We start from the raw sequence: 23,244 nt of genomic DNA on the forward strand, positions 1-23,244 counted from the left end.
AACCCAACCTTCCTGTTGTATAGCTCTTGCTACTCTGTACCAGGCTTCTGCTGTACGAAGCAAACCATTATCTGTAAGCTTGCCTTTCTTCTCTGTTAGTAATCTGCGCCAGCTCTCTGGCTGTAATCTACCACATGATGGCACAGCAATTCTACACACTTTAGCAATCTTTTCAACTCCTTTAACCATCTCTTCACCCTCTCTGTCTTCAACTAGATCACACGCTAACCAGCCCTTACTGGGCTTATCTAACCCCTGACCCATTCCCCCTATAAAAGGCGTCCCAGATATAGAGGAAGAAATGAAACAGAGGGTCTACAATGCTCGACTGCCACGTGAGGGGTGGGTCCCTACGTGCGTCTTCCCAAAACGTAGACTAGTCACTTATTCCGCCTACCCGAGGTAGCCACGGATTGGAGCGAGGTGAGAAGTGTGTGACTAATCACTTCTCTCACAAGAGAAATAGGAGGGGAAAGTGTAAATAACACAGGAAGTAAAGTAAAAGTAAAAAGTGAAGGTAGAGACAGACACAGGAGTTTGAATGACTCCCAATTAAGACAACAATTCAATTGAAATACAGTGCATGCATCACAGTTCAAATAAATTCAACAGTATTCCCTTTCCTTTACTCATGTGGTCAAAGCCACCTCCCTCAACCTCGTAGTGTCCCCGCTCGGAGAATGACTTCCTCAAGTCTCACTACCAGCGGCCACGTAAAACAGCTAACACCGACCCGAGATCCGTATGCCTCCCCCGTTAAAGTGGACCGATAAACGTGACCACCACTTCCCTCACCCCCGTAGCGCCCCTACGGACCCACCCGTAAGTCTCACTACCACGTGGTGATGGAGACAGCAATGCCTGCCCGAATCCACGCGCCACAAATAAAAATTGGTATGCCACCAGCCTCAGCGCTCGAGGCTGGAGGGTACCACCTCTCTGCAAGCAGAGCAATGTGCACAATGAGGCTAGCTAGGCTATCAAAGTGACACCATGGGGAATCCCCAGGAAGCAGTGAGTCTACACCCTTCCACAGACTCCCCCCACCTCTTTTTCCTTACTGCTGCAGCTACCCAGCACCTAAAAGAGGTAAACAGGCAAAAGAAGACCCCCAGGAAAACTTCCACAGGTCCACCCCCCTTTTTCCCTACAGCCACAGCCACGTGGCTCCTAAAAGGGGTAAACAGGCAACAAAGGACCCCCAGGAAAACTTCCACAGGTCCACCCCCCTTTATCCCAAAAGGGGCAAACAGGCAAACACTCTACCCAGGCACTTAAGCTAAAAACAGACCAATACAAAATACAAACACACCCAGGCAACAGATAGGCAAAATGCAGGTAAACAGGTGGGTAACAATAAGGCACCGGGCAAGATATTACCTGTCTTTGATGTCCTCCCGGTAGCAGTCACAGACACTGGGACGGGTCAATCAAAGGGGCTGGAACATACCGGCTAGGCTCTGCAGCAGTCTCTACCGTGTACTGGGAGGTGATCAGTCTCCTTTCCTTCCCCCAGGATTCCTCCGTCCAGCAGCGTCTTCATAGGACGGCTTACCGGCCAAAGGCCATAACCCGGTGCCCCACGTTGGATGCGCCAATTGATATAGATTATTTTAAGCAAACAAATATGTTCGAATGACTATCTGTTCCTGTCCAAATCTGAGATGATTAAATTGCGTATACGCAGAAGTAAATTCACACTGACACATGGAGTTCAGGTTAAAAGAACTTCGAGAAAATTTAATGGCATCTGGTTAAAAAGCGGGCTCGCAGACCCTTATAAGAGCAAAATTACATCATCATAGAATATCAAGATAACAACAAATAAACATCATTAATTGGGTTAGGTGTTAAGTGGCTATGTAAATACCCACCCATCAATATTATTAATTGGCTTAAGTGTTAAGTGGCCGGCTACATGACCTCCCACCGAGAGGTGGCGTCATCTTGGACACGGGTGTGGACACGATGGCCCAGGCGCCATCTTGCTAGCACGAGGCTTTACTCGATGGGAGGGGGGCTTTAGGCGCCATTTTGAGTAGTTAGTACTGTTAGATTCGAGGTCAGGTTCAAGGCTTTTTAGTGAATGGACATTTCATTAGTTCAGTTCTCATGATCTAACTATGGCATACATTGTTACATATTACAGGAACTTGACAATTCAGGTGTTACTCATATCCTTCTAGAAAATGCATTCTCTTGCTAATATTCTAAATGCTGTTAGGAAAATCTGTCATATAATGAAGTTAATAGAGTTAATGGGGAAATTTAATAAAGGTTTTAATAATTCTACAACAGTGGTACTACTTGTGTGTGTCAGTGAACTTGTCTGTAGTGAGCTTGTATGTGTCAGTAAGCTTGTCTGTAGTGAGAATGTTTGTGTCAGTTAGCTTGTATTTAGTGAGCTTGTGTGGATCAGTGAGCTTGACTGTAGTAAGCGTGTGTGTCACTGAGCTAGTCTGTAGTGAGCCTTGTGTGTTTATACAAATGCGTTTGCCTGCAGTAAGATTGTGTGTGAGTCAGTTATGTCTGTCAGTGAGCCTATTTGTGTGTATCAGTGAGTTTGTGTTTTATGTCAGTGAACTTTTCTGTCTTTGAGCCTGTGTACCAGTGAGTTTGTGTGCTTACTATATACCTGTATACTGTATAAGTAAAAAGAGAATTACAAAAAAAATCGGAGAAAGAAAGAAAAGAGATTGATAGGGGGAGACACTATCAAAAAACTGGGGACTAAATGAAGATGTGGGATAGCCCACCGTGCCACTAACTGGTCTTGTCCCTAGTTGTACTGGTTATGATGCTTACAATGACACTTTATAATAACAGCCTTCTAAAGCAGCCAGCATCCAGCGTAATTCACACAAAACATAACACTGATTTCTTCTTCCTCTGTCCAATTTTCTTCCACCCCCTTTGCTTCTCCTCCCCCGTCCCTTTCCCTTCTATACCCTCCTCTATTTTGTTGTTTAGCGTATTTATCTTAATTCATCTGAGATATCCTTATGCTAGATATACTTGACACTAATGTTATTTCATATGTGTATTCTTATATTGTTCATTATTATTTATGCCTTTTTCTTTCAATAAAATGAATTTTAAAAAAAAAAACCTTTGTATGTTGAGTGTAAAATGTTCTCACATATGCCACGACTATAGTAGAACCATTTATTGTAGCGTTAGTTTGATCCATGCAATAAACCTTCCTTCTTCTCCTTCTAAATAAACAACCAATCCTCAACGTTCTAAACAACTGGACGTCATACACGGAAGAGCTATCCTATTGGTTGTAAAGTGTTTGGGGCGTGACCTATCCTATCGTTACTTTCTCTGTCAGTTTACAGTCCGCAGCTGCGCTAAAAAGCTTAGTCCTTGGTGCTCAGCGATTGGCTACACGGGTCGGTGACGTCACCGACCTGTCAGTAGTGTTGTCTGCGCAGTGATTGCGCTATATTTGCTCCCTTTCCAAGAGCAGGAGACTGGGAAGCCGCATAGGAGCAGGAGCAGAGTGAGTTTAGTTACCCAATACAGTATTGTGCTAGGGTTGGCTGAGCATTATCGGAAGCATAGTCCACAGCACGTAAAGTGCCAAAAATGATGTAATACTGCTATAGATAGTATTCTCCTACTTTATTACTCTGTTTACCCATTACATAGAGTTTATCTTAAAAAATATTTTTTTTCCCTTTCTTTTCTAATGTCATAATATTATGTATTATATATTACATGTTTAATGGGGTTAAATTTTAATGCAATTAGTTATACAAGCAAATGGTTATACAACTGAAATGACTATTAAAAAGCTGATATGATAACACTGTACATTTTAAAGGAATGTTTCGTTATTTATTTTTACATTGAGGCTAGTCTGAGATTAATGCTGCTTTTCAGCCATGAACGTGAAAGTAAGAAATTTAAGGGTGAAAGGTTGTTTTTTTATATATATAGCGGTAATTGTTTGTTATGTCTGGTGTAATATATACTTTGCTTTACCTTGTGAGATAGATTTGGGTAGTGCAGCTGAGTTGTACAAAGATTCCAGTAAAGAAACCCTCTGCTGTGTAATAATGTACATATAGAGCATGTGTCTTGTCGTTTTATTATTTTGTTAATATTATATAGAATAATATATCATTATAATCACACTGTATCTATAGACTGCAAGCTAACTAACACTAAAGTGCCCAAAGAGACCTAAACAGGGGACAGAGAAGACAATTTTGCTCTGTGTTAGGTTGTGCCTTGGCACATCCCTTGTGTACACACCAGTAAGAGTACTTTCATACCAGACTTGTTTTTTTACTGTGGATACTAAGGGGTATGTGTACAATGTGTCTTTGTAAAGTAAGTTGCTGCTGTTGGTGGTATTGTTAAAAGAGGAACACATCATGTTAATAATAAATGCATATTGTTTACTTTTGCTTCAGCTTGGAAACGTGTTTCTGAAAGTAGAGATAGCAAGCATACATATCTCCCTTTTTACTATCAATACAAACCGTCCACCGTTATAAACATTTGATAATCAGGCCTTAGAGTGTTAAGCAGGCCTTCACAAAAACATTAAACTTTGTAAGATATCCCTGGTTCTTTGGAACTCTCCTTGGTGTTGAAACATTTTTCTCTAATTTAAAAATGTCATCCCTGTCATTGCGGAACAAACAAAATGCTTGTTGAGGTAACCCCTGTTTGATGATTCTGAAAAATATTTAATGTGCCACTTTCTTAAAATGGTCGCTGTCTTGCATGATGCATCTTCTATATATTTTTCTCTCTTTTTTTTTTTTGGTTCTTGCTGATTTTTCTGTCTGTTTTATTCGAGTTAGTACAGTACAATAAAAAAATGTATATAGTGAAAAGTGTTCCAGCTCAAGATATTACTTTATTTCCAAAAAATATTTAAAACATCCAAAGCAGTCAAGTAATTACATATTAACTCACATCTTGATAAAGTACATGTGAATACATACGAAATGTGTTAATTGCAAATTTTGCTAAAAGGAAGTCTCTAAACTTCTATGTGAGTTAATAGGCCATTGCTTATCTACTTTGGATGTTGTTCAGTATTTTTGGAAATAATGGAATTTTTGTTTTGGTTTTTACATTTTTATTTATGTGTGCACTGATACATTCTCAGATACTGAGACTGTAAATAAGACTAGCATCCAATACAAGAAAAATAATGCTATGTCTGCATATCATACACCAAAAGATGAATACAAAGAGGTATCAATAAGGGATGTGATACACATGTTGAAATAAATGCACATTTTTAGAATTTCAAGAACTCAGTAGTCGATATTACTTAACCCCTTAAGGACACATGACATGTGTGACATGTCATGATTCCCTTTTTTTTCTAGAAGCTTGGTCCTTAAGGGGTTAAACTAGACCTATGCTGCTGCTGCTGCTGTTCCATATATGAGAAATCTGAATAATAAAAGCTATGCTGCATTTGGCATGATAATTTATGCCCAGGCAAGGGTAGGAGTGTCGCTAGCAGCAGAAAATTTGGCAGAATCGACTGTGACCAGTAGGACAGGCAGCACGGGCGCTACCTTAATACAGCTGTCGTAGGGAGCTCCATTAGGGGGGCGTCAGAAGGCTATAAGGCTAGGGATTTGCAGGCAGAAGTAAAGTAGTACTAGTAGTAAGAGGCAGCCCAAAATATATAGAGAATGTCCTGGGGCTCTGCTCCTGATATATATAGAATGTCCTGGGGCTCTACTCCAGATATATAGAGAATGTCCTGGGGCTCTGCTCCAGATATATAGAGAATGTCCTGGGGCTCTGCTCCTGATATATAGAGAATGTCCTGGGGCTCTACTCCAGATATATAGAGAATGTCCTGGGGCTCTGCTCCTGATATATAGAGAATGTCCTGGGGCTCTACTCCAGATATATAGAGAATGTCCTGGGGCTCTACTCCAGATATATAGAGAATGTCCTGGGGCTCTGCTCCTGATATATAGAGAATGTCCTGGGGCTCTACTCCAGATATATAGAGAATGTCCTGGGGCTCTACTCCAGATATATAGAGAATGTCCTGGGGCTCTGCTCCAGATATATAGAGAATGTCCTGGGGCTCTGCTCCTGATATATAGAGAATGTCCTGGGGCTCTACTCCAGATATATAGAGAATGTCCTGGGGCTCTACTCCAGATATATAGAGAATGTCCTGGGGCTCTGCTCCTGATATATAGAGAATGTCCTGGGGCTCTACTCCAGATATATAGAGAATGTCCTGGGGCTCTACTCCAGATATATAGAGAATGTCCTGGGGCTCTGCTCCAGATATATAGAGAATGTCCTGGGGCTCTGCTCCTGATATATAGAGAATGTCCTGGGGCTCTACTCCAGATATATAGAGAATGTCCTGGGGCTCTGCTCCTGATATATAGAGAATGTCCTGGGGCTCTACTCCAGATATATAGAGAATGTCCTGGGGCTCTACTCCAGATATATAGAGAATGTCCTGGGGCTCTGCTCCAGATATATAGAGAATGTCCTGGGGCTCTGCTCCTGATATATAGAGAATGTCCTGGGGCTCTACTCCAGATATATAGAGATTGTCCTGGGGCTCTGCTCCTGATATATAGAGAATGTCCTGGGGCTCTACTCCAGATATATAGAGAATGTCCTGGGGCTCTACTCCAGATATATAGAGAATGTCCTGGGGCTCTGCTCCTGATATATAGAGAATGTCCTGGGGCTCTACTCCAGATATATAGAGAATGTCCTGGGGCTCTACTCCAGATATATAGAGAATGTCCTGGGGCTCTGCTCCAGATATATAGAGAATGTCCTGGGGCTCTGCTCCTGATATATAGAGAATGTCCTGGGGCTCTACTCCAGATATATAGAGAATGTCCTGGGGCTCTACTCCAGATATATAGAGAATGTTCTGGGGCTCTACTCCAGATATCTAGAGAATGCCCTGGGGCTCTACTCCGGATATCTAGAGAATGCCCTGGGGCTCTACTCCTGATATATAGAGAATGTCCTGGGGCTCTATTCCAGATATATAGAGAATGTCCTGGGGCTCTACTCCAGATATATAGAGAATGTCCTGGGGCTCTACTCCGGATATCTAGAGAATGCCCTGGGGCTCTACTCCTGATATATAGAGAATGTCCTGGGGCTCTACTGCTGATATATAGAGGATGTCCTGGGGCTCTGCTCCTGATATATAGAGAATGTCCTGGGGCTCTACTCCAGATATATAGAGAATGTCCTGGGGCTCTACTCCAGATATATAGAGAATGTCCTGGGGCTCTGCTCCAGATATATAGAGAATGTCCTGGGGCTCTGCTCCTGATATATAGAGAATGTCCTGGGGCTCTACTCCAGATATATAGAGAATGTCCTGGGGCTCTACTCCAGATATATAGAGAATGTTCTGGGGCTCTACTCCAGATATCTAGAGAATGCCCTGGGGCTCTACTCCGGATATCTAGAGAATGCCCTGGGGCTCTACTCCAGATATATAGAGAATGTCCTGGGGCTCTACTCCTGATATATAGAGAATGTCCTGGGGCTCTACTCCAGATATATAGAGAATGTCCTGGGGCTCTACTCCAGATATATAGAGAATGTCCTGGGGCTCTACTCCGGATATCTAGAGAATGCCCTGGGGCTCTACTCCTGATATATAGAGAATGTCCTGGGGCTCTACTGCTGATATATAGAGGATGTCCTGGGGCTCTACTCCTGATATATAGAGAATGCCCTGGGGCTCTACTCCAGATATCCTCTTCCACTCCTCCATGATGACATCACGGAGCTGGTGGATGTTAGAGACCTTGCACTGCCCCACCTTCCATTTGAGGATGCTTAATAGGCTTCAGGTCTGGAGACATGCTTAGCCAGCCCATCACCTTTATCTTCAGCTTCTTTAGCAAGGCAGTGGTAATCTTGGAGGTGTGTTTGGGGTCGTTATCATGTGGGAATACTACCCTGCGGCCCAGTCTCCGATGGGAGGGGATTATGCTCTGCTTCAGTATGTCACAGTACATGTTTGCATTCATGGTTCCCCCATTGCTGGCAGCACTCATGCAGACCATGACACTCCAACCACCATGCTTGACTGTAGGCAAAACACGCTTGTCTTTGTACTCCTCACCTGGTGGCTGCCTCGCATGCTTGACACCATCTGAACCACATACGTTTATCTTGGTCTAATCGGACCAATGGACATGTTTCCAGAAATCCATGTCCTTAGTCTGCTTGTCTTCAGCAAACTGTTTCCAGGCTTTCTTGTGCATCATCTTTAGAAGAGGCTTCCTTCTGGGACGACAGCAATGCAGACCAATTTGATGCAGTGTGCGGTGTATGGTCTAAGCACTGACATGCTGACCCCCTCCCCCCACCCGTTCAACCGCCGCAGCAATTCAGGCAGCACTCATACGTCTATTTTCCAAAGACAACCTGTGGATATGATGCTGAGCACCTGCACTCACCTTCTTTGGTCGACCATGGTGACGCCTGTTCTGAGTGGAACCTGTCCTGTGAAACCGCTGTATGATCTTGCCCACCGTGCTGCAACTCAGTTTCATGGTCATGGCAATCTTCTTATAGCCTAGGCCATCTTTATGTAAAGCAACAATTCTTTTTTTCAGATCCTCAGAGAGTTCTTTGCCATGAGGTGCCATGTTGAACTTCCAGTGACCAGTATGAGAGAGTGTAAGAGCGATAACACCAGATTTAACACACTCACTTTTGTTGCCAACGATTTAGACATTAATGACTGTGTGTGGAGTTGCTTTGAGGGGACAGCAAATTTACACTGTTATACAGGCTGTACACTTACTACTTTACAGCAGAGTGTCATTTCTTAAGTGTTGTCACATGAAAAGACTACTCCTGGAGACTCTGCTTCTTTAGATAGAAAACTATTTTGAGCTAGGCTTTCTCCCAAATCACTTTCCCATTTCTGAGTAAACTGTGGAGGATCATCGTAGGCGATAGAGATTAACCATGAACTGTGGTAGGTTAACAGGTAAGGCACAGCAAGACCCCTGTCTCTTTTCAGTTTATGTAGCAAAGATTTAGGGACTCTGCTCTGTCTTCCACCCAAATGAACGAGTAGATGTCCAATTGTATGAACTTCCCTGTTGTTTTAAAATCTGTTTGCTTATATCTTTAAATACCTTTAAATCTGTAATATCGTGAATGATTTGTTTTTTTCTCTCCCTTTAACATCAATATGGAATCTATTGACCACTGTAAATATATCCATACATTTTTTTTCCATACCAGCATGTAAGTGTTTATATATACATGACATATTATTTTAAATGTTTTCTTTTTCTTTAAAGGGACACTATAGTCACCATAAGAACTACAGCTTATTGTATTTGTTCTGGTGAGTAGAATAATTCTCTTCAGGCTACATTACAGCCTAGCAATACCTCCACTGGCCACTCCTAAGATGGCTACTACAGGTGCTTCCTGAGGCAGTGTTGCACAATGTGCAACATTGCCATTTAGTGAATCCACCCTCTGCGTGGAGACACTGAACTTTTCTCATAAAGATTCATTGACTCAATCCATCTCTATAAGGAGATGCTGATTGGCCAGGGCTGTGTTTGGCTTGTGCTGGCTCTGCCCCTGATCTGCCTCCTTGACAGTATCAGCCAATCCTATGGGAAAACATTGGCTCAGAACATTACTTCTGATGATGTCAGCCAAGCAGGCAGATCAGGGGCAGAGTCAGTATCTGCAGACTTGAACAAAAGTAAGATATAACTAAATCTAGGGGTGCAAGGGAGGACCAGGGGAGCTAGATGGTGGTTTTTAACACTATAGGGTCAGGAATACATGTTTGTGTTCCTGACCCTATAGTGTTCCTTTAATTTTTCAAAATGTGGGGGCTATAAAAAAGCTAGCTTACATTAGCTGCAGAACTAGTTTGCAGATTCTGTAACCCTTCCCCAATTCAGGACAGTCTTTCTGATCTGAGCTAATTTTGGCCAGTCAGATGCTTCTGATTGTGAAATCCTGCTGACAAATCATGCATGCACACAACTGACCAATCATACACGTTTATATTAACATATCAGAGAAATATAATGCAATTTTTGTGGATTGTGATTTTCAATACAACTAAGAAAAAAATCTGTTGTGACAGATTTTTCTCAGGGCAGCCAAAATTTGCTTTGGAATCACGTATCCCTTGACAGTAATGTATTTGATGGATCACCGTGGATACAGAAGGATACAGTAACTATGAGATTCTATGTTAGCAGGTGTTCTAATCTTATAACAATCACACAATAGAAAGATGCTGTGTTTTGTTTTTTCATGCCTTGAATATTCCTGTTCATTGCTAACCATAACTTCAATACTGAACTGGCACAGCCGATGGCAAGCAGGGTGACACGAGGACATCACTTTCATAGGCTATACACGGCAAGAAAAAAATGGCAAGATTAGTAAGTGCTGTGTGCTGTAGCTCATTGTGTTCACGATAACCCAGGAAAACAGGCCTGCTTTCTAATCTCTGACTTCTATTCAGGGAAAGGACATTTATTTCCTTTAATGGGAATCTGCCATCCATGTATTACATAATATTTACTAGCCTTACCCGGCCAGAGCTTCTGTGCGTTGGCACTTTAACTCCGTCCTGTGTCTTTCACTCCCTGGTTCTCCTGGCCACAACCACAGCAGCATCTTAAATTTTTGTGTCTGCTCATTCCTGTGTTGTCGCTATTTCATATAACTGGCACAACCATACACTCTGCATTGCCATTGCTAAGTCCCGTTCCTCCCCCCTTAATATTTCATAAAGCCCACTGTTTTTTGATGTTACTATGTCTTCTCCTGCTGGAGCCTGTTGGGGTGGAACCATATTTTCTTTTGGTCGACAGTCACATTCTCTTAATAGAGTCAGATCTCTTTTAGATATCAAGGCATAAACAAGTGTTCTGTGGGGAAAAGTGCCATGTATAAGGAGCAGTGGCGTAGCTAGAGCTTTTGCGTCCCCGGGGCTGTCCCTGAGTTTGCCGCCCCTATCTCGACCCAAATACAAAATATTTTCCATCACAAATGTAATCAATAAATAAGTTGCAATACAATTGTCAGTTTCACCGATAAAGTGTCTATGTGTAATTATTGGTGAAACCAACAATTGTATTGGCACTTATTGAATGAAAAACATCCTTTTTTTTTGGGGGGGGGGGGGGGGGGCTGTGAAGGGGGAGAGAGGGGACTTGAGCAGGGAGGGGGGGGGGGTCTGTGAGGATGCAGGCAGGCAAATCATACCTGTTGACTCTGCCAGCACTCCGCAGGACAGGAGGAGAGCACAGGTAGTGAGCTCACTTCCCATCCTCCTGCCCCGCCTCTTCCACTCTCTCTCTGCACCGCACAGAGGAGACCTGGGAAGCAGAGCAGAATCGCTGCCAGGTCTCAATCAGAAGGTGGGAGGAGGGTCAGTGTTGGAGGGAGCAGGGACATTAACACAGCCCCCAAAAAGTGCCGCCTAGGGCGGACCGCCCCCCTTTACTACGCCACTTATAATGAGCAATCACCTTGAAAACAAAAAGAATATAAAACTTTTATGATGAGAAAAGTGGAGCAAAGTTTTGAATGTGAAGCCATCTCCATGGAAATTGGTGATTACTTTGCCCCACATTCCAGATAATGATGCGGTTACATTTCTCCCAGTGTCTTGCAACATTTACCACATTGCCCCCGAAGACCAACTGTTTTTCATTAGTAATTATGTCCTTATATTGTCTTATATTGTTTTGCATATTGTGTTGCATTTGAATAAAATCATGTCTGTGGCTCGTTCCATGTTGCCGAGCATTTTTTCTCCCTCATTTTTGTTTTACTGCAGATGGCAAACATTTGGTTTTCTTGTTTTCAAAGTGAAGTTGAATACTAATTATCTACCTAAATATTGTACTATTCAAACACAATTTAATGGTATGTTCTTCCTGCATTGTTTAATTCATTTTAGAAAAGAAACATGTCTTCTTCAGATGACTGGACACCTGAAGAACTGGACAGCACTTCTTCGAAACTTCTCCGGAAATCTCAGGAGTCTCCCTTCGTCCCAGCAGGTAAATATCAATAAATAGCTTTGCATTAAGGGGGACATTTGACAGTTACTTAAATGGATGTCCCAGACCACCTACATAGATGATTTTTGCATAAGCAATTTGTAAAAGTAACACAATCTTCTATTTTTTCCCCTCAAACTATCTATAGTCCTTCCACTTCCACTCTGATAAATTCTCTTTAGTGGGTGTTCGGTACAGATTCTAGTGCACATGACCATTGTACATTAAAACCAATGGGAAGAACTTGCACTTTTCAATGGAACGTATGGAAAGCTTACTTCACATACCCTATTAAATTCAATGGAAGATCAGGGATTGCCTTATTAGAGCATCCAGCATTTCCTGGAGTATGCCAATATCAGAAATGGCAAACTGTGAAATCTCAAATGTATTTTACATGAAAATGGAGAGGGTGTTTCACATTTTGTTTGATTTTTCAAGGTCCCATATGTAGCATGCATTGGTTTTCTTATATTATTGGGAGCATATTTTATTTAATGTCATATTATCAAAAATACCTATTAAATATATACTTTTGTATAGCTAATTTCACATTGGGGCAGCTATGAGACATGGGATACAATTCAGTAATTAAATTTCAATGCACTGTGGATTATCTCAAATTTGGCCTAGTCGCCTCCAAAAAAGAAGCAAATGACTAAATGCATGTGCAACATTGCCCTCCACCTTGGATGTAGGTAAATATGTTTGGTGAAATAGAAAATCGGCTCATAATACTAAATGTTGCTATTTTAAAATTTATTAAAATTGTTAAAAAGGGGAGATTTGGGACATCTTTTTATGATCTCCCAACTAACCAAAATAGGAGGATTAAAGCTATTGCATAAGGAATACATGTTTGTATTAATATTTACTTTAAGCTGCAGTGACATATTTTACCTTCTTTGCCTGCATCCTATTAAAAGTTTGCAATGACATCCTAATTGGCATGGAATAAGGAGACTTAAAGGGACTCTCCAGTGCCAGGAAAACAAATCTGTTTTCCTGGCACTGCAGTGCCCCCCTCCCTCCCACCCCTCATCCCATGTTGCTGAAGGGGTTAAAATCCCTTCAGTGACTTACCGGAATCCAGCGCCGATGTCAGCCGGCGGGGGAGACTGAATGTGCATGCGCACGCATTAGACCTCCCCATAGGAAAGCATTATTCAATGCTTTCCTATGGGGATTCTGGCGACGCTGGAGGTACAGCGTCGTTTAAAACACTTTTTGTATTTTAAGAAGCTGGAAGTCCCTCTAGTGGCTGTCTGATAGACAGCCAGTAGAGGAGGACTTAACCCTGCAAGGTAATTATTGCAGTTTATAAAAACTGCAATAATTACACTTGCAGGATTAAGGGTGATGGGAGTTGGCACCCAGACCACTCCAATGGGCAGAAGTGGTCTGGGTGCCTGGAGTGTCCCTTTAACTAGAGCTATTTTCCTTGATTTTTGCCAAGGCCTTTGACATAGTAGACCATGGCATTCTTTTGCAAAAACGTAAAAACTTAGGCATTGGTGATCGTCCGCTAACCTGGTTTTGATCATATGTTTCAGACCAATTGCAATATGTGACCATTTCTGATAGCGCTTCCCTCCCTCTTCCAGTCATGTGTGGTGTTCCCCAAGGCTCCATATTAGTCCCCCTGCTATTCACATTATTTATAAATGGTCTGCCTAACGTCTGAAAATCCTCAACCATGCACATGTATGCAGACAACACTATAATCTACGCTAATAAACCCAAGCTACCGCAGCTTGAGGCTGTGCTCCCAAACCAATTCACAGAGGTAGAAAAGTGGATAGCGAATAACAAACTCTTCCTAAACACTGACAAAACTGTTACAATGATCTTTGGAACTGTACTTAAATTACGTAAACTACAAAATCAACAATTGTGTATCAGAACAAATTCAAATAGCACACTGACCGCAGTCTGCTCTTTTAAATATCAAGGTATGTTGCTAGACCCCAATCTATCCTTTGACCTTCACATTGAAAAAATCTCTTCAAAACTTTACCCAAAACTAGGTGCCCTGTACAGAATTAAATCCTGCCTAAGCCCTACAGTAAGGAAACAGTGCGACAAATGCTAATGCGGTCATTGATCATGGGGATGTAGTGTATGCACCTACCCCTCAAACTCACCTTAATAAACGTAATACATTATATAATTCATTCTGCCGCTTTGTACTAGAATGTAATTACTTTACCCACCACTGTGACATGTTAAAATAGCTAAACTGGCTGTCGCTGGAATCCCGACGCACTCTTCATCTTTCCAGCCTTGTGCATAAGAGCATTTCTGGCAAGCTCCCACCCTACCTGAGTAGAATGCTCTCCCCAGCTGTTCCCACCTCCTATAACCTCCGATCCAGTACTAGCACGATATTTAGCATACCGCAATACAAAAATAAAGTGGCTCGCTCCTCGTTTTCCTACAGAGCACCGCAATTATGGAATAGCCTCAGAGACACAGTCAAATCTTCATTCAATCTAAAATCTTTTAAGAGATCTATGGCAATATACCTCAGCACAGAATGCACCTGTCATGGTTGAATATATTTATTACCTGTTGTGTATTAAATTTATAACTATTTTTATAGTTTGTATATTGTATTTTTGTAATATTGTATCCTATTGTAACAATGCAATGTTTTGTGGACCCAGGACATACTTCAAAACAAGAAAAATCTCAATGTATCCCATCCTGGTAAAATATTTTATAAATAAACATAGCGTCTTCCCTACAAAATATATATTGTGCAGTAAGGCACAAGGACTAAACGTATTATAATAGTATTGTTTCCCACCAAGATTGGCTGCACTTACAATAAAGTGGTGTATTAAAATAGATAATTTGCGGTTTCTACTGTGGAATGAATTTAGATGTCACAGCCTGACTGAGAGATCCTGAAATACACCAAAAAACTGTGACAGGCAGTCACTGTCATTCCCCTGGATGGGAAAGTGACTTCTCTCTTCCTTTTCTATTCATGAGACACAAGCAGCTCGTATTTAATTTTTGTTGCACACTGAGGAACTTTTTAAAAAAAAAAACTCCAGGCCTGTGAAGTGCCTACTTTACTCCCATGTCTCTTCAGAATTGTGTAGTTACCCTTCCTTTACATGCAGTGCCTAACAGTACCAGAATTATAGGCCCACGTTATTAGCTTTGCCACAGGAGAGGTTGTGAATGTCATCTTTTCCCATGATACCCAGACAGCTTTAAGGTTTTTGTGAGCGTCATTGGAAATCTAATTCCCATGCATATGAAGTGTCAGCGTTTACCTATGTAGACTAACTAATATGTCCGGGCATCATGGGAAATTTAGTTTCTAAATATATGCCATCACGGGTGTATGTGGTTGTCTTTGGAATGAGTAACTGTACATGAAATATCTGATCACAATATCATCAAAACACAGGTCTATGTCAGAGCAATAGCTGCTGCCTGAAAAGTGACACAGAATGTAATTACACTTAGTCGCAATAATGTTGTTAAACAAACCAAATCAAAGTTTATAATGTCTCATTTGATTACATTTTCCCCCATTAACATCAACCAAACCAGTTAAATGACAGATCACTTTCATTTTGTCCTGTTGCTGTCAGGCCAGATCTCATTAGTGACAGTGTGTCAGCCAATGAAGCACAGGTTCCATTTGATGAAAGATTTTATTTAAATGGAGATACTACATATAATCTGTATTCATCCTGAACATTCAAATCACCGCATCAACAGCCTGTATAGCAGTTTGTGAATTTGAGAGCTGTGCATTAGTTTAATCTGTATGGTAATAAAGAGCTTAGTTCTGGTTCCTCACAGCTCGTACATCTAAATAGGTTAGGAGTGCATCTAACGTTAGAATGTTATGTACTGATAGAAATAGAAACATGTATTTCTTTAATAAATGCCATTTCAATACACCATGTTTATCACTCATTTAAAAAAATATCACAAGATACAACAAATTCAGAATCAGTCAGTCTTATGCCTTTTACAATATCAGTTGTTTACTATACTATTATTTTCTGTAGTATTGTCAGTTTCTTTGTTTTTTTTGTGTGTTTTTTATTTTATTTTCACATGTAAACAGATTCAGTGAAGAACAGGTGTAAATGGTGGCTTTCTGTTGATATTTAGTTGACATTATCCTGTTAAGAACATGCGTGTGCGTGTGCTTTTGATCAGCACATAGTAGCTCTTATCCCATCAAGGTCTGTGTGATCATTCTTCATTAGTTCTATTTAATAACAAAGCAATTTAATTAGCATGTCAAGCAGACCGTTTGAAAGACTGCAGGAACATCACCTTGTATAAATGGCCCTTTCATGAGCTTTGATCATTTTTGTGCTTTCAATCCCTGTTTTCTCTGCTGTGGAGGAAAATGTAGCATTGCCTGCAGATATTCACGTCTTAAAAACAGGAAAAGGGGTGTGCAACTGTCCCGATTTTCATGGGATAGTCCTGTTTTCTTGTTTTTTTGATCTTTATCAATATTATTATTGTACTGAGACTCAGATCCCACATTTTATAAATATACATTTTCCAAAAATAATTTTGATTTAAGATTCTTTAATATATATATAAAAAAAAAAAAACTAATTAAAAATAGAAGGTAAATTGATAGATGTTTTGGGCTCATTTCCAATGTTTCTTTTTACTCTGTAAAGTGCCTGCCTTTACTGGTAGCTGTAATGGCTGTTTACTGACTACAAATGTTTTCACAAGTGGCGACTGGGATTTACTATTCACTATGGTCAACACTCCTGTAGACTATTTACTTGATTGCTCTGCTGCAAGTTTTCTTGGGAATTTTTTTCCAAAAATTGGCAACTATGTTAAATTAAGCTTTACCTTATAATACACTAAAACACACATATAAAGCAGGGTGTGGCTTAACTTGTTTAGCTGAGCATCATGGGAAATATAGGCCACTACGACCTGTATGCTGAATATTAAAGAGATACACTTAAGCACCAAAACAAGTTTAGCTTAATGAAGTGGTTTTGGAGTGTAATTTTGTCTATGTAGTCCACTGCTAAATTTTATGCTATTTAGGAGTTAAGTCACTGCATTTATGCAGCCTTAGCCACACTGCTCCTGGTTGTCCGGTATAACTAAAGTTGTTATGGTCCTTAGTGTTGTTTAACCATCATCACTGTGCAGGTCTTTTTTTTTTCTTTATGTTAAAGCAAATGTATCTAAAGCAATTCTGAAATTGTGATTTAAGACTCTAGAAAAAGTACATTTACATTTAGCAGAGAGTTGTAGTGGTTTTAGTGCCCAGACTGACCTTTTAATATTGTTGTAGACAGTGGATATAGTGTGATAAATTGCTAGGTGTCTTGGTTTGTAAAAAAAATGGGTCTCTTCCTGTACCCAAAGCCCAGTTCTTTTGTCCGCTCCAAGATTGTTGAGAAGTTTCATTTCCAAATTCATTATTAACCCCTTAAGGACACAACTTCTGGAATAAAAGGGTATCATGACGGAATATTTCCATCATGTGTCCTTAAGGGGTAAAAAGGACACATTGGACCTCTAAAACAATTAAGCTTGCTGAAATTCTCTGTGTGAAGAGTGTCTTTTTTTTAATTTTACAAAAAGTGCATATTTCCATAGACATTGACAGCTTTATAAATTTGCCTGGTTACACCCCCCTGGCTTTCAAGCACAAATAAAGTTTTATTACTTCCTGATTTTTTTTCAGCTCAGTAAAGCTAAACTCAACTCAAGAGGCAGGCAGCTGCTCAGAGCACCTATCCACAGAGGGTGTAGGCTAGTTTAGAAGGGGAGGGCTTGCAAAGACAGCAGGTGAGAGATCTGTAGCTTTTGAAAGCTGTTTTTAGATACACCCCCTATGAACAAATACATAATAGTACATGTTGTAAGCTGTTTATATTTTTTTTACTATATATTACACAGTGTATGATGTCATGTAGTGTTATATTGTTTATCCCCCCACACACACATACGCTATATATTATATATCACACAGTATATTATATGTATTATTACTATATATTATATACCACACAGCATATCATATGTATTATTACTATATATTATATATTTATATTATACATTACACAGTATATTATATTTATTACTACACATTTACACTGTATATTATATTTTGTATTATTATTATTATACATTATATATTACACATTGTATGATGCCCATGTATTGTTATGTTGTGTATATACACTATATTATATATATAAAGCTGAAGCTCAGTTTATCCCCAGGCAGGGGGGTAAGGGAAGTACCCGGAAGTACTCCTGTACTTCCCGGGATTGCAGGGCCTCAAATGCTGACTTCCGTTTCCGTTATCAAGACCTGCGGCCCACCAGCCCCGTGCTCTCCCACAATCCCCCTGTCCAGCCCTGCACACCCTCCTTGCCCACCGGGCTGGGAGAGACACTTAGCGCAACAGCCGCCATCATCTTGGATCCACGTGTTCCTGCTGACTTCAGCAGAAGTGACCCGTCCTTGGCTACCTGGGCTTATCACTATGGAGATGGGAGGATGCTGAGCGCTGACAGCCTTTAAATGCTTCCTCTACCTGATCCATGGTCCCCCCTGACCTGTCCCTCCTACATAACATGATCATTCTTCCCCTGGTCCATAGGAGTGACGGCATGGGCAGACTAGATGGGTCGAATGGTTCTTATCTGCCGTCACATTCTATGTTTCTATGGACATTGTGCCCTCTAATACTGCTGGCTACTAACCGGGCATTGTGCCCTCTTATAAGGGGCTGGGGGAGGAGTGTAATTTTCTGAAGATTTTACTAATTTCGGTGCATCTCTAGTTGAATTCATTAGGAATGAGAAGCGTTGGATGTCCCCTTAATGGTTATAGTGGAGCCGCCCTACCTCAAAATAGGTTAGAAGTACATTAGAATGTTATGTTATATTAGAAATAGAAACATGTATTTCTAAAATTCTTTAATATAAAGTTAATAGCAAACCGAGCATTTCATGGAAAAAAGGTTAACACAAGTTATAGTTTAACAGTTCCTTTTAAAGCCCGTAAGATGCTAAATGCACAGTAGATGTTTGTGGTTTAGTCTTTCAGTTCATATGGCTTTTCTTGTTTCACCACACAGGAGTGGCTGGCTTCTTGACTGTTGTGGCATATGGCCTGTACAAGCTACGTAACCGTGGAGACCAGAAGATGTCCGTTCATCTCATTCACATGAGGGTTGGTGCTCAAGGATTTATTGTTGGTGCTATGACTTTTGGTAAGCTGAAACCCAGTTAAGGTTTTTTTTCAGTAAATACAAAGTTAGGCAAAAAAAAAAAGTCACTGGTTAGAGCAGGAATCCTGGGTCTGGATACAAATCTGGGTCCACATTGGTTAGAATAAGCACATTATTTAAAAAAAAAAAAAGGCAATTGTAATCAATAAAATGTATATTTTAGCAACAGTGTCTTTCGAAGTTCAATGGAGAGCAGTTTGAAACTGAGTTTAATGAAGTTATTTTACATTAACACTGTGAATTTTAGTATATGTTTTTTTTATATTTGAAGATTGTCATTAAGGTCATTTTACTATTTAGGGATTCATTCCCAAGTAATGCTATGTATGTAATTTGGAATACTTGTTAAAAAAGGTTTAGAGTCTCTGGATTGAAAGTTTAGACTTTATCGATATGTGTCAGACAGACACTATTTCCATCTAGAAATATTCTCTCACTTTGACAGAGTATTACCTATAGTAATCACGTATTAAGTATTTAAATGATTTTAATGTTTTAATAGTTAAGGTGTTTGGTCATTGTCAGGTCACACCTAGAGCAGGGGCTCCCCACTACTCTCCAACTAATCTACAATATATGGGTCGAGCCTGGGGCAAATCCAACCCTTGTAAATAAAATATGGCGACAAGAGAGAAACACATTATATATATATATATAGGGCTACAGGCAGATAAACAAAGCTGTGAGTTAAATGTACACCTTAGAGGGGTAGGTTACTATGCATGTGATATACAATTTCCATGATGCACAGCCAACTCTTAAGGCTGAATGAACACGATGTGACTTGAAATTCACAAGCAGCTGCAAGGCCTATGCTTTGAAGAGATTTGTGAACTTGTAGTCCACAAGCATGTGGTGCCTGATGTTCAAAATTTACAATCCTCATGATGCTCAAAGACCTGGATTAATGTTATGGGGATTGCAGTTTTTGAATCAATGCAGTGCTTGGCCTTCAAAGATGTTTGTGAACTTCAAATCACATGATACTCAGACAGCCTAAACAGCATCACTTCTGTGTTTTGCACAGGATGCCTGAATGGCTTGAGAAATTTTGTTGAAATGTTGTTGTATTTTGTTCAAGTCATTCTTATGGGTGTTCCTGTATGAGGCTGTCCAAGGATTCCTGTTTCAAGAACCTCATAGAAGTGGGAAGGCAGGGGCAGAGATAAACAGAACTAGATTCAAGACCTCAGGGTTAAACCATTTGTAAACAGTTTAATTCCATTCTAATAAAGTTGCTATGGTGCCTGGAGTGTTCATTTGAAGGACTCAAGACTAGGGAAGAGAGTCTGATAAAACAGGGTAGGGAATTCCAAAGAAAGGAATGTGGGAGCCTATTAAAATTCCTACTGGTGAGAGTTGGAAGTGTGAGAACGAGCAGATGACAAGAGCAGGTCACTGGCAGAGCGAAGTCTACAATAAGGGATGTATTTGCTGAATAAATGTAGTGAAGGGTGGAGTTTATATAGGGCTTAGTAGGTTTGTGAAAGCAAGTTGAATTGGCTCCTGAGGGGTACAGAAAACAAATAGAATGATTGTCAAAGGGGTGAGGTGTAGGAGTAGCGGTCAGTTAGGAGGGTGAGCCTAGCGGAAGCATTTGGGAAAACTGTGTGATTATTCTCAGTGTTTACATCCAAAGCCAATTGCTACCATGTATTTCAGCTCATAGGGTCCACTAATCATCCCTACATTACATTCAATGTTTAAAAAGAAAAAGAATGCAGCGCCCGAAAAAGGTAAACATAGGGAGGTGTGGAGGACATTAGTCGTCAGTACATTATAAGTTTACATTAACAGATCTGTTATTTGAGCGGTAAGATAAAATGTTTATTTACATTGGTTTCTTTATTTCCTGTTTTAGGAGTGATATACTCCATGTACAAGGAATACATCAAGCCTCGTTTTAGTCATCCATCTGAGAAGTAGAACACAGAAGGGTATACTCGTGAGAACACAACAGCTACACATTCACCTGTGTCTGGGACCTGTCTAGCAAAGCATCTCACAGTTATCTTCTTTCCAGTGGATGAAAACACCCTTTGTTTTTAATGTAGGCGTACCTGTATTTTACGTGTGTCAGACGTAGGCAATAGAATAATACCAGAGGACATAGAGCATTCTACATAAGGAAATACCCTGGCTGCTATAGAACTGCATCTCTCAGAATGGCATGGCAGCCATCAAACTGGCAAAGTGTCATGGTAGTTGGGGTTCTACAGCAGCTGTGGATTAACATTTGGCTACCTCTGTCTTGTTGAAGGTATTCATGTTTTCCTAACAATGGGCTGCTAGTATCGTGCAGGGAAAAATCTTCCTACACACCATATTCATTAAAAACGGCAATATAAAAAAATATATATTGCCAGATACAAATGTGATTTTTTTTTTTTTTTTTATAATTTTTATTTTAAAAGAGGAAACATTGGTGGCCCTATGCCACTGCAGTATTGGGCAAGGCCTTTGTAACACATAAACAGTTGATAGCACTGATTAACCATAGCTAGTTTAAATTGCCAAAACAGGCCTGATCATTATTTTTATTAGTGAAGTTGAAGAGGTGAGAATTTTTTTTTATTTATTTTTTACTAGTGGTTTGTTGTTAATATCTTTAAAAATCAGATCGGGTTGAGACTACATGCTTCCCTTCAAATCATTTAATATCTTTGGATCAAGTTTGAATTTATTTTCCCAAACATACTAAAATATCAAAAAATATATCAGCAAAAAATATCCGTATATTAAAAAAAATCTACATATTTAAATATTTTTCAAACTTTTAAATAATTTTAAAAGTGTATCCACAAATATTAAATCATTTGAATAGCTTAGCCAAATATATTAAATCAATGCCAATTTTAGACTATAACTCTGGCTAATTGGACAGTGAAATGTAGGTTTCGAGAATTATGTTTTTAAAATTAAACACAATTAGCATCTGCAGTTAGTGAACAGCCAAGTTCGTTTTTTTGTTTGTTTTTTTAACCAAGAATGTATGGAAGTTGTGTAGTTTCCAGATTGTTATATTTTTAGAATGTATGGGAGTTGTGTAGTTTCCAGATTGTTATATTTTTAGAATGTATGGAAGTTGTGTAGTTTCCAGATTGTTATATTTTTAGAATGTATGGAAGTTGTGTAGTTTCCAGATTGTTATATTTTTAGAATGTATGGAAGTTGTGTAGTTTCCAGATTGTTATATTTTTAGAATGTATGGAAGTTGTGTAGTTTCCAGATTGTTATATTTTTAGAATGTATGGAAGTTGTGTAGTTTCCAGATTGTTATATTTTTAGAATGTATGGAAGTTGTGTAGTTTCCAGATTGTTATATTTTTAGAATGTATGGGAGTTGTGTAGTTTCCAGATTGTTATATTTTTAGAATGTATGGGAGTTGTGTAGTTTCCAGATTGTTATATTTTTAGAATGTATGGAAGTTGTGTAGTTTCCAGATTGTTAAATTTTTAGAATGTATGGAAGTTGTGTAGTTTCCAGATTGTTATATTTTTTAACATGATCAGAATGGCATCACAGAAGATTAACCTTGTGTTCTACAAGAAACCTTGTAGAATGTTGTGAGTTGACTAACAACATTTAGGCAAAAAGATTTAGAATAAACACTGTTATGTTGGTAGCCAATCCACAAATCTTGTGTTTTTTTTTTTATATCAATGTTGCAGTCATATTATTTTGTCAACCGTATGTTGGGCCAGTAAACATGTCTTCTTTAACTCTGCTTGATGTTTGTTTATGTTTTACATATGGAAATACCACATTTTGAACAGACCGTTGACAAGTACTTTTTGACAGGGTTACAGATGCCACTTACACATAGTCATACTCTTTCTGTGGTGCTTTTTGCATGTTCACATCTTTCCTTAATGTTGTTATTGCTATGCCAGTTCATCTGACCAATTAAACTCTGC

The 23,244-nt window shown here is 39.8% G+C and overlaps 1 protein-coding gene across 2 annotated transcripts; it reads left to right on the top strand.

Moving 5' to 3' along the window:
• The first annotated feature begins 3,384 nt into the window (after positions 1–3,384).
• Positions 3,385–22,585, top strand: HIGD1C (HIG1 hypoxia inducible domain family member 1C). 2 transcript variants are annotated; one of them, XM_063444782.1, is made up of 5 exons: positions 3,385–3,505; positions 10,124–10,241; positions 11,957–12,059; positions 19,174–19,308; positions 21,188–22,585. In XM_063444782.1, exons 3-5 carry the CDS (start codon positions 11,966–11,968, stop codon positions 21,250–21,252), a joined length of 294 nt encoding a protein of 97 aa, XP_063300852.1. In that variant the 5' UTR covers positions 3,385–3,505; positions 10,124–10,241; positions 11,957–11,965; the 3' UTR covers positions 21,253–22,585. The 2 variants fall into 2 exon arrangements, with proteins under 2 accessions (XP_063300852.1, XP_063300851.1); XM_063444781.1 differs by lacking the exon at positions 10,124–10,241.
• Positions 22,586–23,244: the final 659 nt, after the last annotated feature.

The sequence above is a fragment of the Pelobates fuscus genome, chromosome 1, assembly GCF_036172605.1.
Source record: "Pelobates fuscus isolate aPelFus1 chromosome 1, aPelFus1.pri, whole genome shotgun sequence".
Classification (NCBI taxonomy): Eukaryota; Metazoa; Chordata; class Amphibia; order Anura; family Pelobatidae; genus Pelobates; species Pelobates fuscus.

Bases quoted from the DNA above. Each gene is read 5' to 3' on its own strand.
- HIGD1C (XM_063444782.1), top strand. From the start codon at position 11,966: ATGTCTTCTTCAGATGACTGGACACCTGAAGAACTGGACAGCACTTCT. The intron at 12,060-19,173 runs GTAAATATCAAT...TTCACCACACAG, and splicing joins GTCTCCCTTCGTCCCAGCAG to GAGTGGCTGGCTTCTTGACT. The intron at 19,309-21,187 runs GTAAGCTGAAAC...TTCCTGTTTTAG, and splicing joins TGTTGGTGCTATGACTTTTG to GAGTGATATACTCCATGTAC.